Raw genomic sequence first — 16,670 nt, 5'->3', positions numbered from 1 at the left:
CAATACTTTGCCAACTACCCTAAACTCATTGTTCTGTCTGCCCACATTATCCCATTTGCACCACCAAATCTACTCTCCACTCTTCTCTACTCTGCTCTTAGGCCCGGGGGAGCTGATCATATGGAATACAACAAAAGGCTGCATTGCCTCCCAGCTTTCAGGTAGATCCAATCAATAGGAAGCAGAGCAGGAGCTCAGCAGGAGGGAGAAGGGTGAGGTCAGAGTTTTCACATCCCTAAATCCTTTCTTAGCACATCTTCTCTTAAGATGGTCCATCTCCACCAACTGCTCCCCTTACCACTCCTGGTAACCACCTGTTTGTTGCTGGAACCTACTTTTGTGATATTTGTAACCTGGTTTCATTTTTTCTGCCCATAAATTTTAGGCACCTACTATATTCAGATCACATAAAAGGGAGTTAGGAGTCTACCCTCTGTGATGGAACCACTGCAGGTTCCTGAGTAGGGCAATTTTAGGATGAATAATGGGCCAATGCTGCAGAATGGGTTGGGGTTGAAGCTAACTGGAGACAGGAATCCCAGTATATCAGTCCAGGCAAGAGATGGCAAGGACAGCAGTGGCTGCAGCGAGAAGAGCAGATATAAGAAAAACAATGGGATGAAGAATTGTCTGCAGTTGTTGAAGGAGTAACCCAGGGTGACTGCCAAGTGTTGAGCCTTGTGGGTACTGGCTTTAGGGAGAAGGCTGAGTTCAGATTTAGATTTCTTGCATGTGAGGAGATGGAACCCAGTAGAAATATCTAGTAGATTTATAGAGTAATATGATTTGAACTCAAAATAGAGGGCAAAGAAAATGTAATTGCAGATTTGGGCCCATCTAATGGCAGTGACTACTAAAACCTTTAGGAGGGAGTGAAGTGAACAAATTTCCTGAGAAAAAGAGAGTTAGAGACAGCCACACAGGGGTTAGAAGACTAACTGAATAAAAAGGCAGAAGGAAGCTTCACCCACTGACACACCTCACATATACATTCCTTTCTCTCCTTTATGTTTCCACAGTTCTTTGGACATAATTCTTAGGAAACATTGTCACCTGCTTCTGCAATTAGCAGTTTCCATGTCTGCCTCTCTATCTAACTCACAGTTCTTCACGGGCAGCAAGTGCATTTTTTTGTCTTTGTAATATTCTCCAGACTAAAAGAGGTCCAGAAGGGAGGGAGAGGAAGGAAGGCAAAGAACTAGCTGTAGAGGTAGAAGAGCTATAGTTTTACACTGTCACAAAGACAGGGAGGGAGAGAGTTTTTGAAAAAAGGGGGTAATCAATGACATCAAACAGGCCAAGGAAGATAATGGCCATGGCAAAGGCATGGGTTGGCCAGTTGGTGGGCATAAGTAACTTTTGTGGATGCAAGCTTGGTAGGAGTAGTAATGATACAGGCTGTCAAGAGCGAAAATTGATGCCAAGCTCTTCCTTCCTGTAACATTGCAGGATTGAGTCACAATCATTAGAATCCCTTCCATAACTCTGTTGGATAGCTTTTATTGTTACTGGAAGGAGACACTAGCATACATCACTTCTGCTCCCCAGCAGCACAGTGTAGGTGTAGTCTCCCTGTCTCACCCTCTGCCAGGATCATGTGTTTAGAAAAATAAAAATAAAGATTATAGCAAAGAATTCCATAACACCCTGACATCAATTAGTGTGTGGTATTTTCTGCATCCAGCGTTGACTTCACACACTTTACTGATCATACAAATTACCTGAAAAGAGTGATGTGGCAAGGATTACTCTACTCCATTAAAAATTCAGTAACTGCTTAAGAGCAGCATCCAGCCTTCAGCAAGGCTGGATGAGATTACTATGATTCTCAAGATAACCAGCATGCTCTAAGGCCTTGCTTCCCAAGTGTGGTTGGTGGAGCAACAGCTTTGGTCTCACGGAGGTGTGGTCCAAAATACAAAATTCAGGCTCAATTCCAGATGGCCTGAATCTGAATCTGCATTTTAACAAGATCCCAGGTAACCTGTGTGCATATTCACTGCTTTAGGGTTCTACTGATAGTCTGACCATACTTGCAATAATAATGGCATTTACTACCAGCCACACATTGTTCTCAGCACTTGATGTGAATTAACTTGTTTAATCCTCACAGCACCTTTATGCAATAGTTACTATCCTCATCCTTACTTTAAGATGAGATCAAATAGCTTGTCCAAGGTCACTTGGCTGAGAAGTGGTGGAGCCAGGATTCAACCTGGTCATTTGACTTCAGGGCTCCCTGTGCTTTAACCACTGCACTGCACTGCACTGCCCTTCCTCCCCCACCTCCCATGGCAATCAGCTCAGTAGGTTAGTAAGTAGGGGATGCACAGTTGCATGTGGTGGCCTAGAGAAAGGCAACTTGACCCTTAGAAGAACACCATCCTACTATTTGGGTATACCATTAGGGAAGGGGAGCTCCTCTGATAACAATTCTGCCAGGGCAAACAGAGAAATGAAGCAGCTGAAGAAGGAAAGCCTCATTCTAGATTCTCCTCCTGGGAACTGTTGGTATTTTATCTACACTTCCTCAAAGTCTGTGTCCCAGGTCCAAGGTGATTAAGGTCTAGGAGCAGTATGGGGCTCAATGGACATGGTAAGGACAATACTCTACTTGAGCGCCTGTTTTAATGGAAATATATTCCTTTTACATAGGAATTCTGAGGTGAGGCTGGTGAGAAAGCTTAGAATTGGCTCACTGTGTAGTGACTCTATCATTTTGTTTGAATTTGGTTAAAAGTTTGTTGGAAAATACAGGAGGCATATCACACTTTGGTGGAGCCGGCCTCTCAGTTAAGCATCATCTAGCTAACCAGACCTCTGGATTAAGCAGTATGTTTTTCTGCCCACCGTTCCACAATGAGAGGATAGCCAGCTTAAATCAAGGAATTGTTTTCTAAATTCCTGGGTGTGGCCTACAGTGAGGGCCGTCCTGACTCCTCCCTCAGACTTGGACATGGGCATATGTCTTCCTAACAAATACCCTGACACAGTGCAGGGTCCTAAATCAACAACAAAACCACCAGCAATGCCATTGGAAAGCACTGACTGCATCAAGAATGGGGTCTGTACCACCTTAGAACTTTTTTGGGTTTGAGGTTGGGGGGACATCTCTTTCCATCTAGGCTTCCTGTATTGGCTGCATGTTATGTGGTACCGCAACTCTCTTTTAAGTTGGATCAAGTCAGCCAAAAGCTTGGTGGTGAAAGTGGCCCCCAAAAGAGCCAGCAGGGCATTATGGGCATACCCTCAGAGTTATTGCAAGTTCAGTTCCAGAATACCACAATAAGGCAAATATTGCAATAAAATGAGAAAATTAATTTTTTGCATTTATATGCATTTCCAAGTGCATATAAAACTTATGTTTACACTACACTGTAGTCTATTAAGTATGCAGTAACATAATGTCTTTAAAAAAATGTACAGACCTTTATTAAAAAATAGTTTGATTGACTCTTCCTTTCATGAACAATTTCTCTGCAGCATGTGATACTCTTTGACATGATTTTCCCCACAGTAGAACCTCTTTCAAAATTGAAGTCCATCCTTTCAAACCCTGCTGCAGCTTTTTCAACTAATTTTATGTAATATTCTAAATCCTTGTCATTTCAACAATCTTCACGACATCTTTACCAAGAGTAGATTTCATCTCAAGAAGTCACTTTCTTTGCTCATCCATAAGAAGCAACTTCTCATCCATTCCTATTTTATCACGAGATTGCAGCAATTCAGTCACGTCTTCAGGCTCCACTTCTAATTCTGGTTCTCTTGCTATTTCCATCACATCTGCAGTTACTTCCTACACTGAAGTCTTGAACCCCTCAAAGTCATCCATGAGCGTTGGAATCAACTTCCTCCAAACTCCTGCTCATATTGATATTTTGACTTCTTCCCATGAATCACAAATGTTCTCAGTGGCATCTAGAATGGTGAATCCTTTCCAGAAGGTTTTCAGTTTACTCTGCCCAGATCCATCTAAGGAATCCCTATCGATGACAGCTATAGTTTTATAAAACATATTTCTTAAATTGTAAGACTTGAAAGTTGTAGTTACTCCTTGATCCATGGGCTTCAGAATGGATGTTCAGTTAGCAGGCATGAAAGCAACATTAATCTCATTGGACATCTCCATTAGAGCTCATGGGTGACCAAGTGCATTGTCAGTGAACAGTCATATTTTGAAAAGAATCTTTTTTTCTGAGTAGTAGGTCTCAATAGTGGGCTTAAAATATTTAGTAAACCATGTTGTAATGTCACCCAGGCTTTGTTCTTCCATTTATACAGCACAGACAGAGTATATTTAGCATAATTTTTGCAGGCCCTAGATTGACATTGAGCATTGGATTTAATTTAAAATCCCAGCTGCATTAGCCCCCAACTGGAGAGCCAACCTGTCCTTTGAAACTTTGAAGCCAGGCATTGACTCTTTCTAGTTATGAAAGTCTAAATGGCATTTTCCAATATAAGACTGTTTTGTCTACAATGAAAACTTGTTGTTTAGTGTAGATCTTTTGATAATTTGCCAGTTTCTCCATCAGTACCTGCTGCTTCACCTTGCCTTTTTATATTATGGATATGGCTTCTTTCCTTAAGCCTCATGAACCAACCTCTGCTAGCTTCAAACTTTTATTCTGCAGCTTCCTGACTTCTCTCAGCCTGCATAGAACTGAAGAGACTTAGGGCCTTTCTCTGGGTTAGGCTTTGGCTTAAAGGAATGTTGTGGCTGGTTTGGTCTTCTCTCCAGGCCACTATTGGCCTGTGAACTTTCTTTATATCAGCAATAAGGCTGTTTCACTTTCTTATCATTTGTGTGTTCACTAGAGTAGCACTTTTAATTCCCTTCAAGAACTTTTCCTCTGCATTTACAACTTGGCTATTTGGTACCAGAGGCCTGGCTTTCAGGCTGTGTCAGCTTTGGACATGCCTTCCTCACTAAGCTTAAGTCATTTCTTTTTTTTTTTAATTTGTTTAATGTTTATTTACTTTTGAGAGAGAGAGAGAGAGAGAGAGAGAGAGAGCGAGCATGAGCAGGGAAGGGGCAGAGATAGACAGAGACACAGAATCCAAAGCAGGTTCCAGGCTCTGAGCAGTCAGCACAAAGCCTGATGTGGGGCTTGAACTCACGAGCCATGAGATCATGACCTGAGCTGAAGTCAGATGCTTAACGGACTGAGCCACCCAGGTGCCCCTAAGCTTGGTCATTTCTATCTTATGATTTAAAGTGAGAGACATGTGACTCTTCGCACAAAAACACTTAGAGACCGTTGTAAGGTTATTAATTGGCCTAATTTCAATATTGTTGTGTCTCAGGGAGTAGGGAGGCTCAAGGAGATAAAGAGAGATGGGGAAATGTCAAGTCGGTGGAGCAGTCATAACACACACAACATTTATTGATTAAGTTTGCCATCTTCTAAGGGCTGGGTTCATGGCACCACAAAACAATTACAATGATATATCATAATACATCAAAGATCACTGAGCACAGTTAACCATAATAAAATATAATAATAATGAAAACATTTGAAATGTTGTGAAAATTACCAAAGTGTGACACAGAGACACAAAGTGAACAAAATGCTGCTGGGAAAATGGCACTAATAGACTTGCTCAATGCAGGGTCATCACAAACCTTCAATTTGTAAAAGATGTAGTATCTGCAAAGTGCAATAAAGTCAAGTGCAATAAAACAAGGTATGCCTATAGAGTACTCTTGGCCCAATTCCCTGCCTTCCTCTGCTTTCTCTGTGGCTAGGAAGAGGATTATTTCCTCCATTTTACAAATGAGGAAGTTGTCAGAAGAGCCTTTCTCATGTGCTTCCTGAATTATTTTCTCTGAAAGTGTAAGTGATTTCTGCTTCAAACAGAAGCAGTAAACTGGTTTCCCAAGTCTCCTTCCAGTAAATCTTTTAAGAGGCAGAGAACAAAACCAAAGGAAAAGCATGAGCCTGGCAGACAGGAGAGCCACAGGTCTTTCCTCAGACGACCAGGCAACCTACCTCTCCTGGAACTTAGACCCCTCTGCCTGGACCTGCCTACCTGGCCAGCTTCTCTTCTTGGTGAAGCCTTCTTCTACCCTCTATGCCAAAGGATGATCTTTGTAATACTTTGTTCTCTTCCCTTAAAGCTCTTAAAAAGTTTATAATTGTTTATTGATTGTATGATTGTTTAATTAATGTTTGGCTTCCATTACAAACTCTGTGAGGGCAAGGCCTGCAGACCTCTTATCTGCCACTCTATCCCCAGCCCTAGCACAGCAGGTGGCCCATAGAACATGACTTAATAAATATCCTTTGAATGAGTGAAAACTAAAGTATTGAATTACATGACCCCAAAGTCCTCTTCCTATTCTGACAAGCTTTGGTTTGTTTATGAGAAACTTGGACTTATCACCACCACACTAAACCCAAACCTCCCTTCTCCTAGTTCAGTGATTCTCAGCATTGTTTTCTTATCAATTTTATGATCAGGATTTCTTGATAATTTTTATTGTTTTCTGAGTGCTTGGCTAGAACTTTGGAGTCTGAAAAGTTGGGACATGAAGTGTACATTCCTAACCACCAACAAAAAAAAGCTGTAAGTCAATGTGGAACCTGACCAATGAAATCAAACTAACATTAGCAAAGATCTCCAATTTGGGGGTCTTCAATTATTTCTCCCTTTCCTCCCATTGTATACCAGAACGACTTAAAAGTTGAGTTCAAAAGGAGTATGGGAATAGAGTTTACATGAAAAGAACAGAGCCTGGAGGTCTAGCACTTGATCAGACAACCCTTATGCACATTACCTTTCAGCCCCAGTAAGTTTTCATTTTCCTTCTTCAGGCTCTTGCTCACAAAGTCATTCTAAAATTCCTTCCTGGTGTGACCCCTGGGGCCCTGAGAAGAACAATTCATCATCAAAGCAGGGCTTAGTGAGACGTTTTTTTATAAAACAAGAGTGTAATATATCCTCAGCTCTGTATCCATCCTGGTGGACCATCTGTAAGGGGTATGGAAGCACCAACTTCAGTCGGCCTGGGCAATTTCAAGCTAATCTCAACACTATCTTCAAGAAAGATGCCAGATTTTGCTTTCCATAATTGATGGCTCCTCTTAATCTTTTAAGGAAAAACAGGACAATTTATATGCCCCAGATCCTCTAAGTCTTTCCAACCCTGGAATTTTCAGGTAGGTACACAGCCATTTGTCCAGGGATTAACAGCAACATAAGAGGGGGGAAAGGAAAAGCCATACATGCCAACTAAGATCCATCTCTGTCCTTTTCCTAAACTCAGCATTGAATGGTGCCACTTGCCAAAGCCCCATCTCCCTGGGAGATCTGGCAACCAGGCATCTTGGGATACTTTCCTTCTACCAAGAGGAGGTCATCTAACATGAACTGCAAATTATCAGACACTGGATTTCTATATTATATGTTTAATCCCTGTGTAGAACCGTGTGTTCCACATTTTCTGGTATAGTTTGCATATCAAACATCTTCTCCTATTGTTCCCATAGGCACATGTGTATTTGCCAGATCTCATATCCTGATTTGAAGTTAGGAAAATAGACTCATCATATTTTAGGCCTTTACTGATCTTGTGCTCAGAGGACATTTTCCAATAGTTGCTGTGATCACCAGGCTTACCTAGGGTGCATTTGCTTCTACCAGCATGAGTAGCCAGCCCTGAAGAAAGGCCTAGCAATTTTTTACCAGCCATAAGCATGGCTTATCTGAGTAGAACACTTGGGTGGAGAAATGTCAAATTAGAACTTGAACTGAAGGAGCTGTTTCTGGGACAGCTGTGAGCCAATTCCAAAAAGAAGATAGTAAGCACCCACACCTTGAGAGCCAAATTCTGTAGATGGACTAGAAAGAAGGAATTCTGGCCCCATGCTTTCATATACCAGTCTGTTCCAGGCTGTCCCAGGCTGGCTGTGAGGAAAGTAGGCAGAAACTAGAAGTTTTTCCTGGACTGGCCTTAGAAACATCTAAGAAACATGTTGTAAGCATGTGTTTATTGCTTTATAGACATAGATTTTGGAGGCTAAGAACCACAGTCTAAGTGCTATGGGGAGGCATTTAGCACAGTGGCAAAGCCCACAGGCTCAGGAGCCAGGCTACCTACCTGGCCCTGTACCCCATACTACCATTCACCACACATGTAACTATGGGCAGGCCATTTTGCCTCCCTTGGACTCACTTTTCTCATCTGTAAAATACAGTTAATAACAGTACCTGCTTCGTGGGTTGTTGCCAGGAAGAAATGGAATAATCCAAGTAGAGTGTTGAGAGCTGCACCTGACCCACAAAAATGTCTTCAGAACAGGTTAAGCAGGATATAGGGGGCTTTGGTGTGCCAGGGCAATTCTTCACCCAAGAATACCCACAAGGCACCTCCTCCAAGAACTTGTTCAGTCAATGCTTGCACATATCTGAGAATGAAGATCCCACTACCTCTTAAAACATCCCACTCTAGGGGAGTCTGGGTAGCTCAGTCAGTTAAGCATTCAACTCTTGATTTTGGCTCGGGTCATGATGACAGGGTCATGGGATCGAGCCCCACATTTGTCTCTTAAGAGTCTGCTTAAGATTCTCTCTCTCTCTCCCTCTGCCCCTCTTCCCTGCTCTGTCCCTCAAAAAACAAAACAAACAAAATATCCCATTCCATCTTCAGATAGGTCTACTTTTTTAATAGTTTTCATTTGTGTTGAATCTAAATCTTTTCTGGAAACTTCCTAGTTAGTTGTGGTTCCATCCCTGTGGTTACATCAATTCATCTAACTCCTCTTTCTCAAAATAGCAATTTAAATCATATTTAAATCATTGATATCACCCTCCCTGCCTGTGCTTTTCCCATTCTATGAGTCTTATCTTTTTCTGACAATACATCTTTAGTTTCCTCTAATGATTATTTAAAGGCATGGTTTTCCATTCCTTCATCATTGTGGTTTCTGTTTTTTAAGGCAGCCTGTGCTTACAGATGGAATTTAGCTCTGTGTGCATTGAGTCTCTACTATGTGCTAAGATACAAAGATGAGAAGACGAGGCTTCAGGGAATGGCATTCTAGGCAGGTGTAACAGCATGTGCCAAATAGGGAGGCATGAAGCCGGAGAACTTCAGACAGTGCAGTATATGCCCAGAATAAGGAGTAAGGTATAAACTGGAATCAGTTGTGATCAAACTATGAAAATTGGCAGGTGAGTGTTATGTGATAGGGAATCATCAGAGGACTTTTCATCAGGGAAGCAACACGTTCTAGCAACATGTTCATCAGGGAAGCAACACGTGCCTGAACATGAGCATTCTAACTACAGCGTGAAGATTGGGCAAAACTGAACGTAAGGAGACCATTAACTGAATGAAGAACACCAAGAAGATGGAAAAGAGGAAAACAACTCATGAGTCAAAATGTCCAAAATATATACCAAAGGCTAACAGTGTCTATCTCTGGGTGGTGGAATAAGGATTCCACCTTATTTCCACCTGATTTCTTGCTTCTTTTTGCTTCCCATGTTTTCTAATTTCTCTGTGATAAGTATTTTCTGTTTTTCTCAATGATTTTCTGTGTTTTTCTGTGATCTTCTCTATAATACATGATTTTTCATATATCATTTATATAGTAAAAATAATTTATGCTTGTCTAAAAATACTTCAAAATCAAACTTGCGTGACTTGATAACCAGTTAGAGGGAAGAGCCTTGGCAATCGGTTTCATGGCCTGGATCCTCAGGTGGGAGGTATGGCCTCCAACTGAGATAGGGACAGGGGAACAGGTGTCCCTGATGGCTGAAAGGAAGTCCACAGGCTACTGTGATTTCGTTTTGGCCTCTTTGTACCCTACTCAGAAGTCTCTGCCTGAGTTTGCAGGCCCCTGGAACTCAGCTGTCCATTCACATCCCTACCTGTACAGCACACTCCATTGCATCAAAGTCCATCAAAGCAAACTTTAGATTTAAAGTTTGTCCCTCCTTCAGTAAATACTTACTGAGTTCCAGGTGTGCCTGGCATGGTGAAGTGTCCAACTTTGGCTCAGGTCATGATCTTGTATTCTGTGAGTTCGAGCCCCATGTCAGGCTCTGTGCTGACAGCTCAGATCCTGGAGCCTGCTTCGGATTCTGTCTCCCTCTCTGTCTGTGCCCCTCCCCAGCATGCACTCTCTCTCTCTCAAAATATAATAAACATTAAAAAAAATTAAAAATACTTACTGAGTGCCTGCTGTGTGCATCAGTGCTAAAACAGCAAAAAGAGCAGGCAGCCCCTGTCTTCAAAAATTCAGCCCAGTGTGAAAGACAAATAAAAATGCTTTAAAAAATCATTTGATGAGGGGCACCTGGGTGACTCAATTGGTTAAGTGTCCAACTTCGGCTCAGGTCATACCTTGCAGTTTGTGAGTTTGAGCCCCGTGTCAGGCTCTGTGCTGACAGTTCAGAGCCTGGAGCCTGCTTTGGATTCTGTGTCTCCCTCTCTCTCTTTTCCTCCTTCACTTGCACTCTGTCTCTCTCTCTTTTTTTAATCTTTATTAAAAAAAAAAACACTTAATGAACATAGAATTCCAAACTGAAACTAATGCTCCAAAGGAAGGGAAATGGTTCCAAGGAGATATATAAGAGAGGAAACTTCTGTCTGGGAGCTTGGAGAAGGATCCCCAAGAAGAGAGATGCTTGGGCCCAAAGCAGAAGGATAAGTAGGTGGGGACTGTGGAGAAGAATTCCAGGCCGAGAGAGGAGCATGCTTCACATCCCTGTGGTAGACGAAGTGCAGGCATACCTCATTTTATTGCAGTTTACTATATTGTGCTTAGAAGATGTTGCATTTTTGACAAATTGAGGGCTTGTGGCAACCCTGTGTCAAGCAAGTCTGTCAAGCCCTTTTCCTAGCAGCACTTGCTCACTTTGTGTCTCTGGTCACATTTGGGTAATTCTCACAATATTTCAAGCTTTTTTATTGTTATTATATTTGTTATAATGATGTGTGATCTGATTTCAGTGATTATGACTCACTGAAAGCTGAGATGATGGTGAGCATTTTTTAGCAATAAATTATTTTTTTAATTAAGGTATGCACATTGGTTTTTTAGGCATAATACTATTGTATACTAAATAGACTACAGTGTAGAGTAAACATAACTTTTACTTGAACTGGGAAACCAAAACTTCATTTGACTCACTTTATTGCAATATCCATTTCATTGCAGTGGTCTGGAACAAAACCCTCATTGAGGTCTACCGTATAGTATATTGGAGGCTAAAAGAAAAGCTGTTTGGCCAGGAGTGTGGAGAGTGAGGACAGGGGATGGGGCGGGTGGAGAAGTAGATAGGGCCAGACCCTACAATGCCTTAAAGGACACAAGAAGGACTCTGGTCTTAACCTAAGAGCAGCACCTTGGCTGAAGCACAGAGGACCAATTCCCATTCTGTGTCTCTCACCACTTTCTTGCCACCCAAGGCTGTGGCACTAAAGGCCAGGCAGCAAAGCCCACTGATGGCCTGGATAGGTTGGATCTAGAGATCTCCATCCTCTTCAGTGAGTAGCACTTTGAGAGCTCCCCGCCCCAGCAGACACCTCTGAAACTTGCTTTGCAATTCAGTTTTCAACTTCCTCCATGGCTTCACATACTTTAACACTAATGTGTGTACAACTTGCTAATTAATGAAATCATTTGGATCTGAAAACATCTTGTTCTAATGGGAGGCTGCAAAGCACTCTCATTAATTCACAGGTAAAATTATTCCAGCTTTTCTCTTTTATTTTTTTTTCCTCTCCCCATCTTGGCTTAATAACTGGGGAGAATTCCTCTAATTAGCCTTGTGAATATCACTGCACCAAATCACAAAACATCAGTGGCTGCCTTGGGGTCTGGGGAGAGGGGGACCCAGACTTTGTTTACCCAGTGCAGAGGGAGGGCAGTGGCTGAATACAAAGATGAAGCTTCCAGCACAAGAGAGGATGTCTGCGGTTGGGGGGGTAAGTCAGATGCGGACACTAAAAGTGCCCTGTGTGGTGTGATGCACAGGTGGGCATCCTATCATATGTGTGTCAGAGGTGGCCACAAGATTTTCTGCACAACTGGCCTAGATGTAAGGAAGGAGAACCTGCCCTTTCCCCCACTTCTGCCGTAGGACATGAAGATTTGGTGTACTCACTGTTGATAGTAATCTAGGGGTGACTGGCTGCAACTGTCTCTCCACCATTTGCAAATGAAAACTTGTAACATCTCTTTTGAACAAGGAGTATTCTTGGTGTCATTTATGGTTGAGTTCATAAGTTTGGGGGTCCTTGTTGCCATAAGATGATAGTACAAGCCTTCAGTACTTTTGGGATGCACTGACAAGACTGATACACTACGTAGGATTTTTCGTTTACTTTTTTTTGTCCTGGCAGGATCTGAGTACTTTTAGTTTTTATTGTGGTAATATATACATATCAAACTTTGCCATTATAATCATTTTAACTATATGGTTCAGTGACACTAAGTATATTCACATTGTGCAAAGACCACCACCATCCATCTCTAGAACTTTCTTATCTTCCCAAATGGAAATTACATATTTAACTTGAACTCCCTTTATTGGGGCTTTTCAATGGAGGGCTCTAGTGTTCTCCACATATGGGCCCTGAGGGAAAGTGGCCTGTAGGAAGAGAGGTTCACTCACATAATCCAGATAAGGTCTTAGGTATCACCACCTATGTGTAACCTGGGGGTATGAATCAGTTTCAACAAAGAAAGTCCCCGCTCCCAGATGCCTGACAACCAGGCTGATGTGCGTTTTCTGGCAGATGGGTCAGCCACAAGATCTAGTAATCCCACCTTGAGGGGTAAGCAAGTCCTTGCAGAGCTGTGTCTAGTCAAAGTTAATTCTCACTGTAGTGAGATGGTGGTCTAGGACAAAAAGATGCTAGGTTATCTCTAAGACAGGATATTAGAAAATTGGATAGTTCTGGATGAAACAACATGTTCTTCCCCTTAGAAGTACAACATCTGCCAGTCCTTTCATTTGAATGTGCCTCCAAGAAAGATTTGGAGTCAGGCCAACCTAGATATCAATCCCTGTTCTGTCACTCACTGTGTGACCTTACACCTCAGTTTCCTCATCTAAAAAATCAGACTTGTGATACCTCACTAGTAGAATTGCTAAAAAGATTACATGAGATTATGTCAGTATGGCATCAGAGATAGCACTTGGTTTAGTAAGTGGAAGCTGATGTTCTCACTGTTACTATCTAATTTTGTCATTGTAGGTCTCCAAGTCGTTCTGAATTCCATTATCAAGGCCATGGTCCCCCTGCTGCATATTGCCCTGTTAGTGCTATTTGTCATCATCATCTACGCTATCATTGGCCTGGAGCTCTTCATGGGAAAGATGCATAAGACCTGCTACAACCAGGAGGGCATAGCAGGTAAGGAAGATGCTGAGAGGCCAGCTCTCAAGAGGCTTCACTGTGTCATTGCTACTTTCCTGGTAGTTGGGTGAACTGCCACCATATAACCAGTGGTGCTAGGCAAGGCCTCCTCCATTCAAGGACTCATCTTTTCATTCCATGGTTAAGTGAGAGGCAGAGATTGGTATTGTTTTTCTCTTGGTAATTTTTCTTTTTACTAAAATAGATCTCTGTTAAGACAGCTCCCATCCAGCACTGCTAAACAGTTTAAATGAGCTGTGTGATTCAAAAAACATAACCAAGCCAACCTTGAGTATTTTAATTTAAGAATCAGAACTGACCCAGGGCACCTGGGTGGCTCAGTCAGTTGAGCATCCGACTTGGACTCAGGCCGTGATCTCACGGTTCATGGATTTGAGCCCTGTGTCGGGCTCTGTGCTGACAGCTCAGAGCCTGGAGCCTACTTCAGATTCTGTGTCTCCCTCTCTCTCTGCCCCTTCCCCGCTTGCACTCTGTCTCTCTCTCTGTCTCAAAAATAAATAAACTTTAAAAAAAAGAATCAGAACTGACCTAGTGATGGTGTGTATCTCTATTCCATTGGTCCTCCAGTGTCACTTGTCATTCAAAGCCCTGGCTTTGCCTGCAGCCAGTAGATGCCTCCATCACAACCCTGGGTTCTTTCCACTATCTAGGGCTCATCTTGCCTCCTCTGTGTCAGTGTTTTGTGCTTCTACATTCATAGGCAGAACCTCCCACCTTTTTAAGACTTCCCTATGTTCCTTCCATAAAACAATATAGTTAACAAGAAATGCTGGCCCATTTAGCACTTCTCTGAATACAACTAGTTTTGGTTTGTGGGATATGCTACAAACTGCTGTCTTAGGTTACTAAAATCTCAGCTGCACCTTTAAAAAAAACATTTAAACAGAGATTGACAAAAGAAACAGACATATAAAGCAGTTTAACATAAAAACTTTTTGAAAAAGTACTTTCTCCCAAAGGGGTTAGCAGTGTTAAATTTATGTGATTTTTTATTCCAATAACAAGATCTTTCATTCTAGTTTTTGGCATCTTGATGGAGAAAGGGGAACATCTGTCTGAAGCTTTAAAAGATACCTCATTTCTTTCCATCAGTACTGCTTCTCATTTCTATACAGCCCAGGCATTAAATTAAATGTGACCCCTCTTGCCTTGGGATGGTGAAGAGAGACAGATCTGTATGACAAAGAATGAAATGGTTATTCATATTCAGAAACCAAAATAGAGTACCAGATCTGGATGATCTCGTTTGACTGGGTGGATTGACTGGGTATTTGTTGTTTTTAGGTCACTGCTGCATAACCATAGTCCTAAAACAAACAAACAAGAAAACTATAAATCTATAATCACAGGCTTACACAATGGTTTTTACTGTTTTGATGAAGAGTTGTTTAAGAGACCATTTTTTTTTTTACTCTAGAGAGAACTTCCTAATTATTTGGGTCATAATTGTATAAAATAAGCTATCATATTAAAAAAACAGAAGCTCTTTAATATTAGAACAGATCTTGTCTTTAGCTAAAACTCATCTTTGCTTAAAGGAATACCAAATAATGCAATGAGTAGTATTTTCCCCTTGAATTCAAATCCTTCTTTTTGTTCACTTCAGTCTGTAGCCAGCCCTGAGCCAATACATTTATGTTAATTGTGTAGCTTTATTAGATCTCATTCTAAGTCCTGCTTAAGAGCTACTGTATTATGTCTAAAGTTTATGCAGTTGTATTGAAATGATTGATGACTCTTTAGACCCAAAGTCCTCAGGCAGTCACAGGGATATTGAGTGTCAAAGACCCCAAGAGTGGGTTATATGTTATGGTGTAGCTCTCACCAACAGCATACCAAGTGGAGGACAGTGAAATGATGAAACTCTGCCACAGAGCTAAAGATAGCAACCCTACCCTGCAACCAAAGGTCTGTATACAACTTACCTAAGGAACATTGCTCCCAGAACTGCCCATGGTTTCTCTCATTCTTCTGGGAAAACAGCAAAAGTATGTTTTTCACTGGTGGCAAGATCCTCTAAAGGCCTATGCTAATAAGCAACCTGGAACATTGGAAATCACTAGGCATCACTGTCAGACCTTCATTGGCCTCAACAGGCATGATAAACAAAAGAGATACAGGGTGGGATGCTCTCCTCTGTGCCACAGCTGCACAGTCTGGTGAAATAGCCACCACTGGCCTGCTAAAACTTATAGTGGCCTTCCCACTTTTAGGATAAAGACTAGAATTGGCCTCACCAATTGGGGTGGCCAATTTAGAACCATACTGTTGTCTATCCTTGATTTGCAAAAAAAAAAAAAAAAAAAAAAAGACCAGGAAAAATACTTGAGATGTCACCTGCTCACCTGCTTCCTATCAGAAGATGCATCAGATCATTTAGTGGTGGGTTTTCCCTTTACTCCACAAGTCAGAAGGGAAGTTAGCTCCCATCAGTGAAAATGAACATCAGCCTGGAGAGCCAGGATGTCATAGGACAGATACCAAGAGAAGTGTCCCAAAGAGAGGAGCCATGCCAGCTCCATCAGGAAGGTGACCTCACTCTGTGTAGAGCCAGGGTCCCTGCTGGGAAGAGGGGCTGAGGACACGTGGCTGCAGAAGACTTTTTAATCAACACACTGCAATCCAGAGCTCATGTAGCTCCTCCTTCCTAAATCTGCCATCTGATGACAATCTAGGGACCCACTCCATTGCTTCCAAAAGAACACAATGCCACAGTCATCAGGGCCTCTTCCACCTACATAGTGACTAAAACAAATAAGAAGGAAAAAGTGTATGGAATCTGGACATATTTCATGCAGCCAAAGAGAATATCAAAAATTTGTAGTCTTTGAAGCCAGTCTTCATGTGTTTTGTAGAGTTTTGTACCACCTTTAGAATGGGTGATTTTTTTTTTAATTTCAGACTTTAGATTGAATTACCATATTATTCTGCAAATTTAGATTATTCAAAAGTGCTTGTGAGCCCTTGTCATAATTTTTAATGGAATTTAAATCAAATTCTTTTTTGCACTCTAAGATTATTCTCAGATTACGAATTTTATGTGCTTGTAGATTTTAGGACACATTGGATTTTAAGCCATGTTTTCTATGAAGAAAGGTCTTGAGCTGGCCAGGTGAGCCATTATCCAGCCTCTAGGCTGCCCTTCTAGTTCCCTGTAGAGGTGGTCTCTGAAGAGGCAATTTTTCTCCAATCCCGGAGGCATCTGCAAGGCGCCTTCCTAGTTCCTCAACAGATACATCACCATATGCCGGCACCTTTTGTTTCT

At 41.8% G+C, this 16,670-nt stretch overlaps 1 protein-coding gene across 1 annotated transcript in view; it reads left to right on the top strand.

Moving 5' to 3' along the window:
• The window catches only part of CACNA1C (calcium voltage-gated channel subunit alpha1 C), a 257,802-nt gene that overhangs the window by 38,939 nt on the left and 202,193 nt on the right, over nucleotides 1–16,670 (top strand). The window contains exon 4 of the mRNA XM_042991494.1: nucleotides 13,223–13,381. Coding sequence (XP_042847428.1) covers nucleotides 13,258–13,381 — 124 coding nt within the window. The 5' untranslated portion in view covers nucleotides 13,223–13,257. The remainder of the gene's footprint in view (nucleotides 1–13,222; nucleotides 13,382–16,670) is intronic.

This window comes from Panthera tigris, chromosome B4 (assembly GCF_018350195.1).
Source record: "Panthera tigris isolate Pti1 chromosome B4, P.tigris_Pti1_mat1.1, whole genome shotgun sequence".
Taxonomy (NCBI): Eukaryota; Metazoa; Chordata; class Mammalia; order Carnivora; family Felidae; genus Panthera; species Panthera tigris.
Note: the sequence above shows the minus strand (reverse complement) of the source record. Positions and strands in the feature narration are given on the sequence as shown.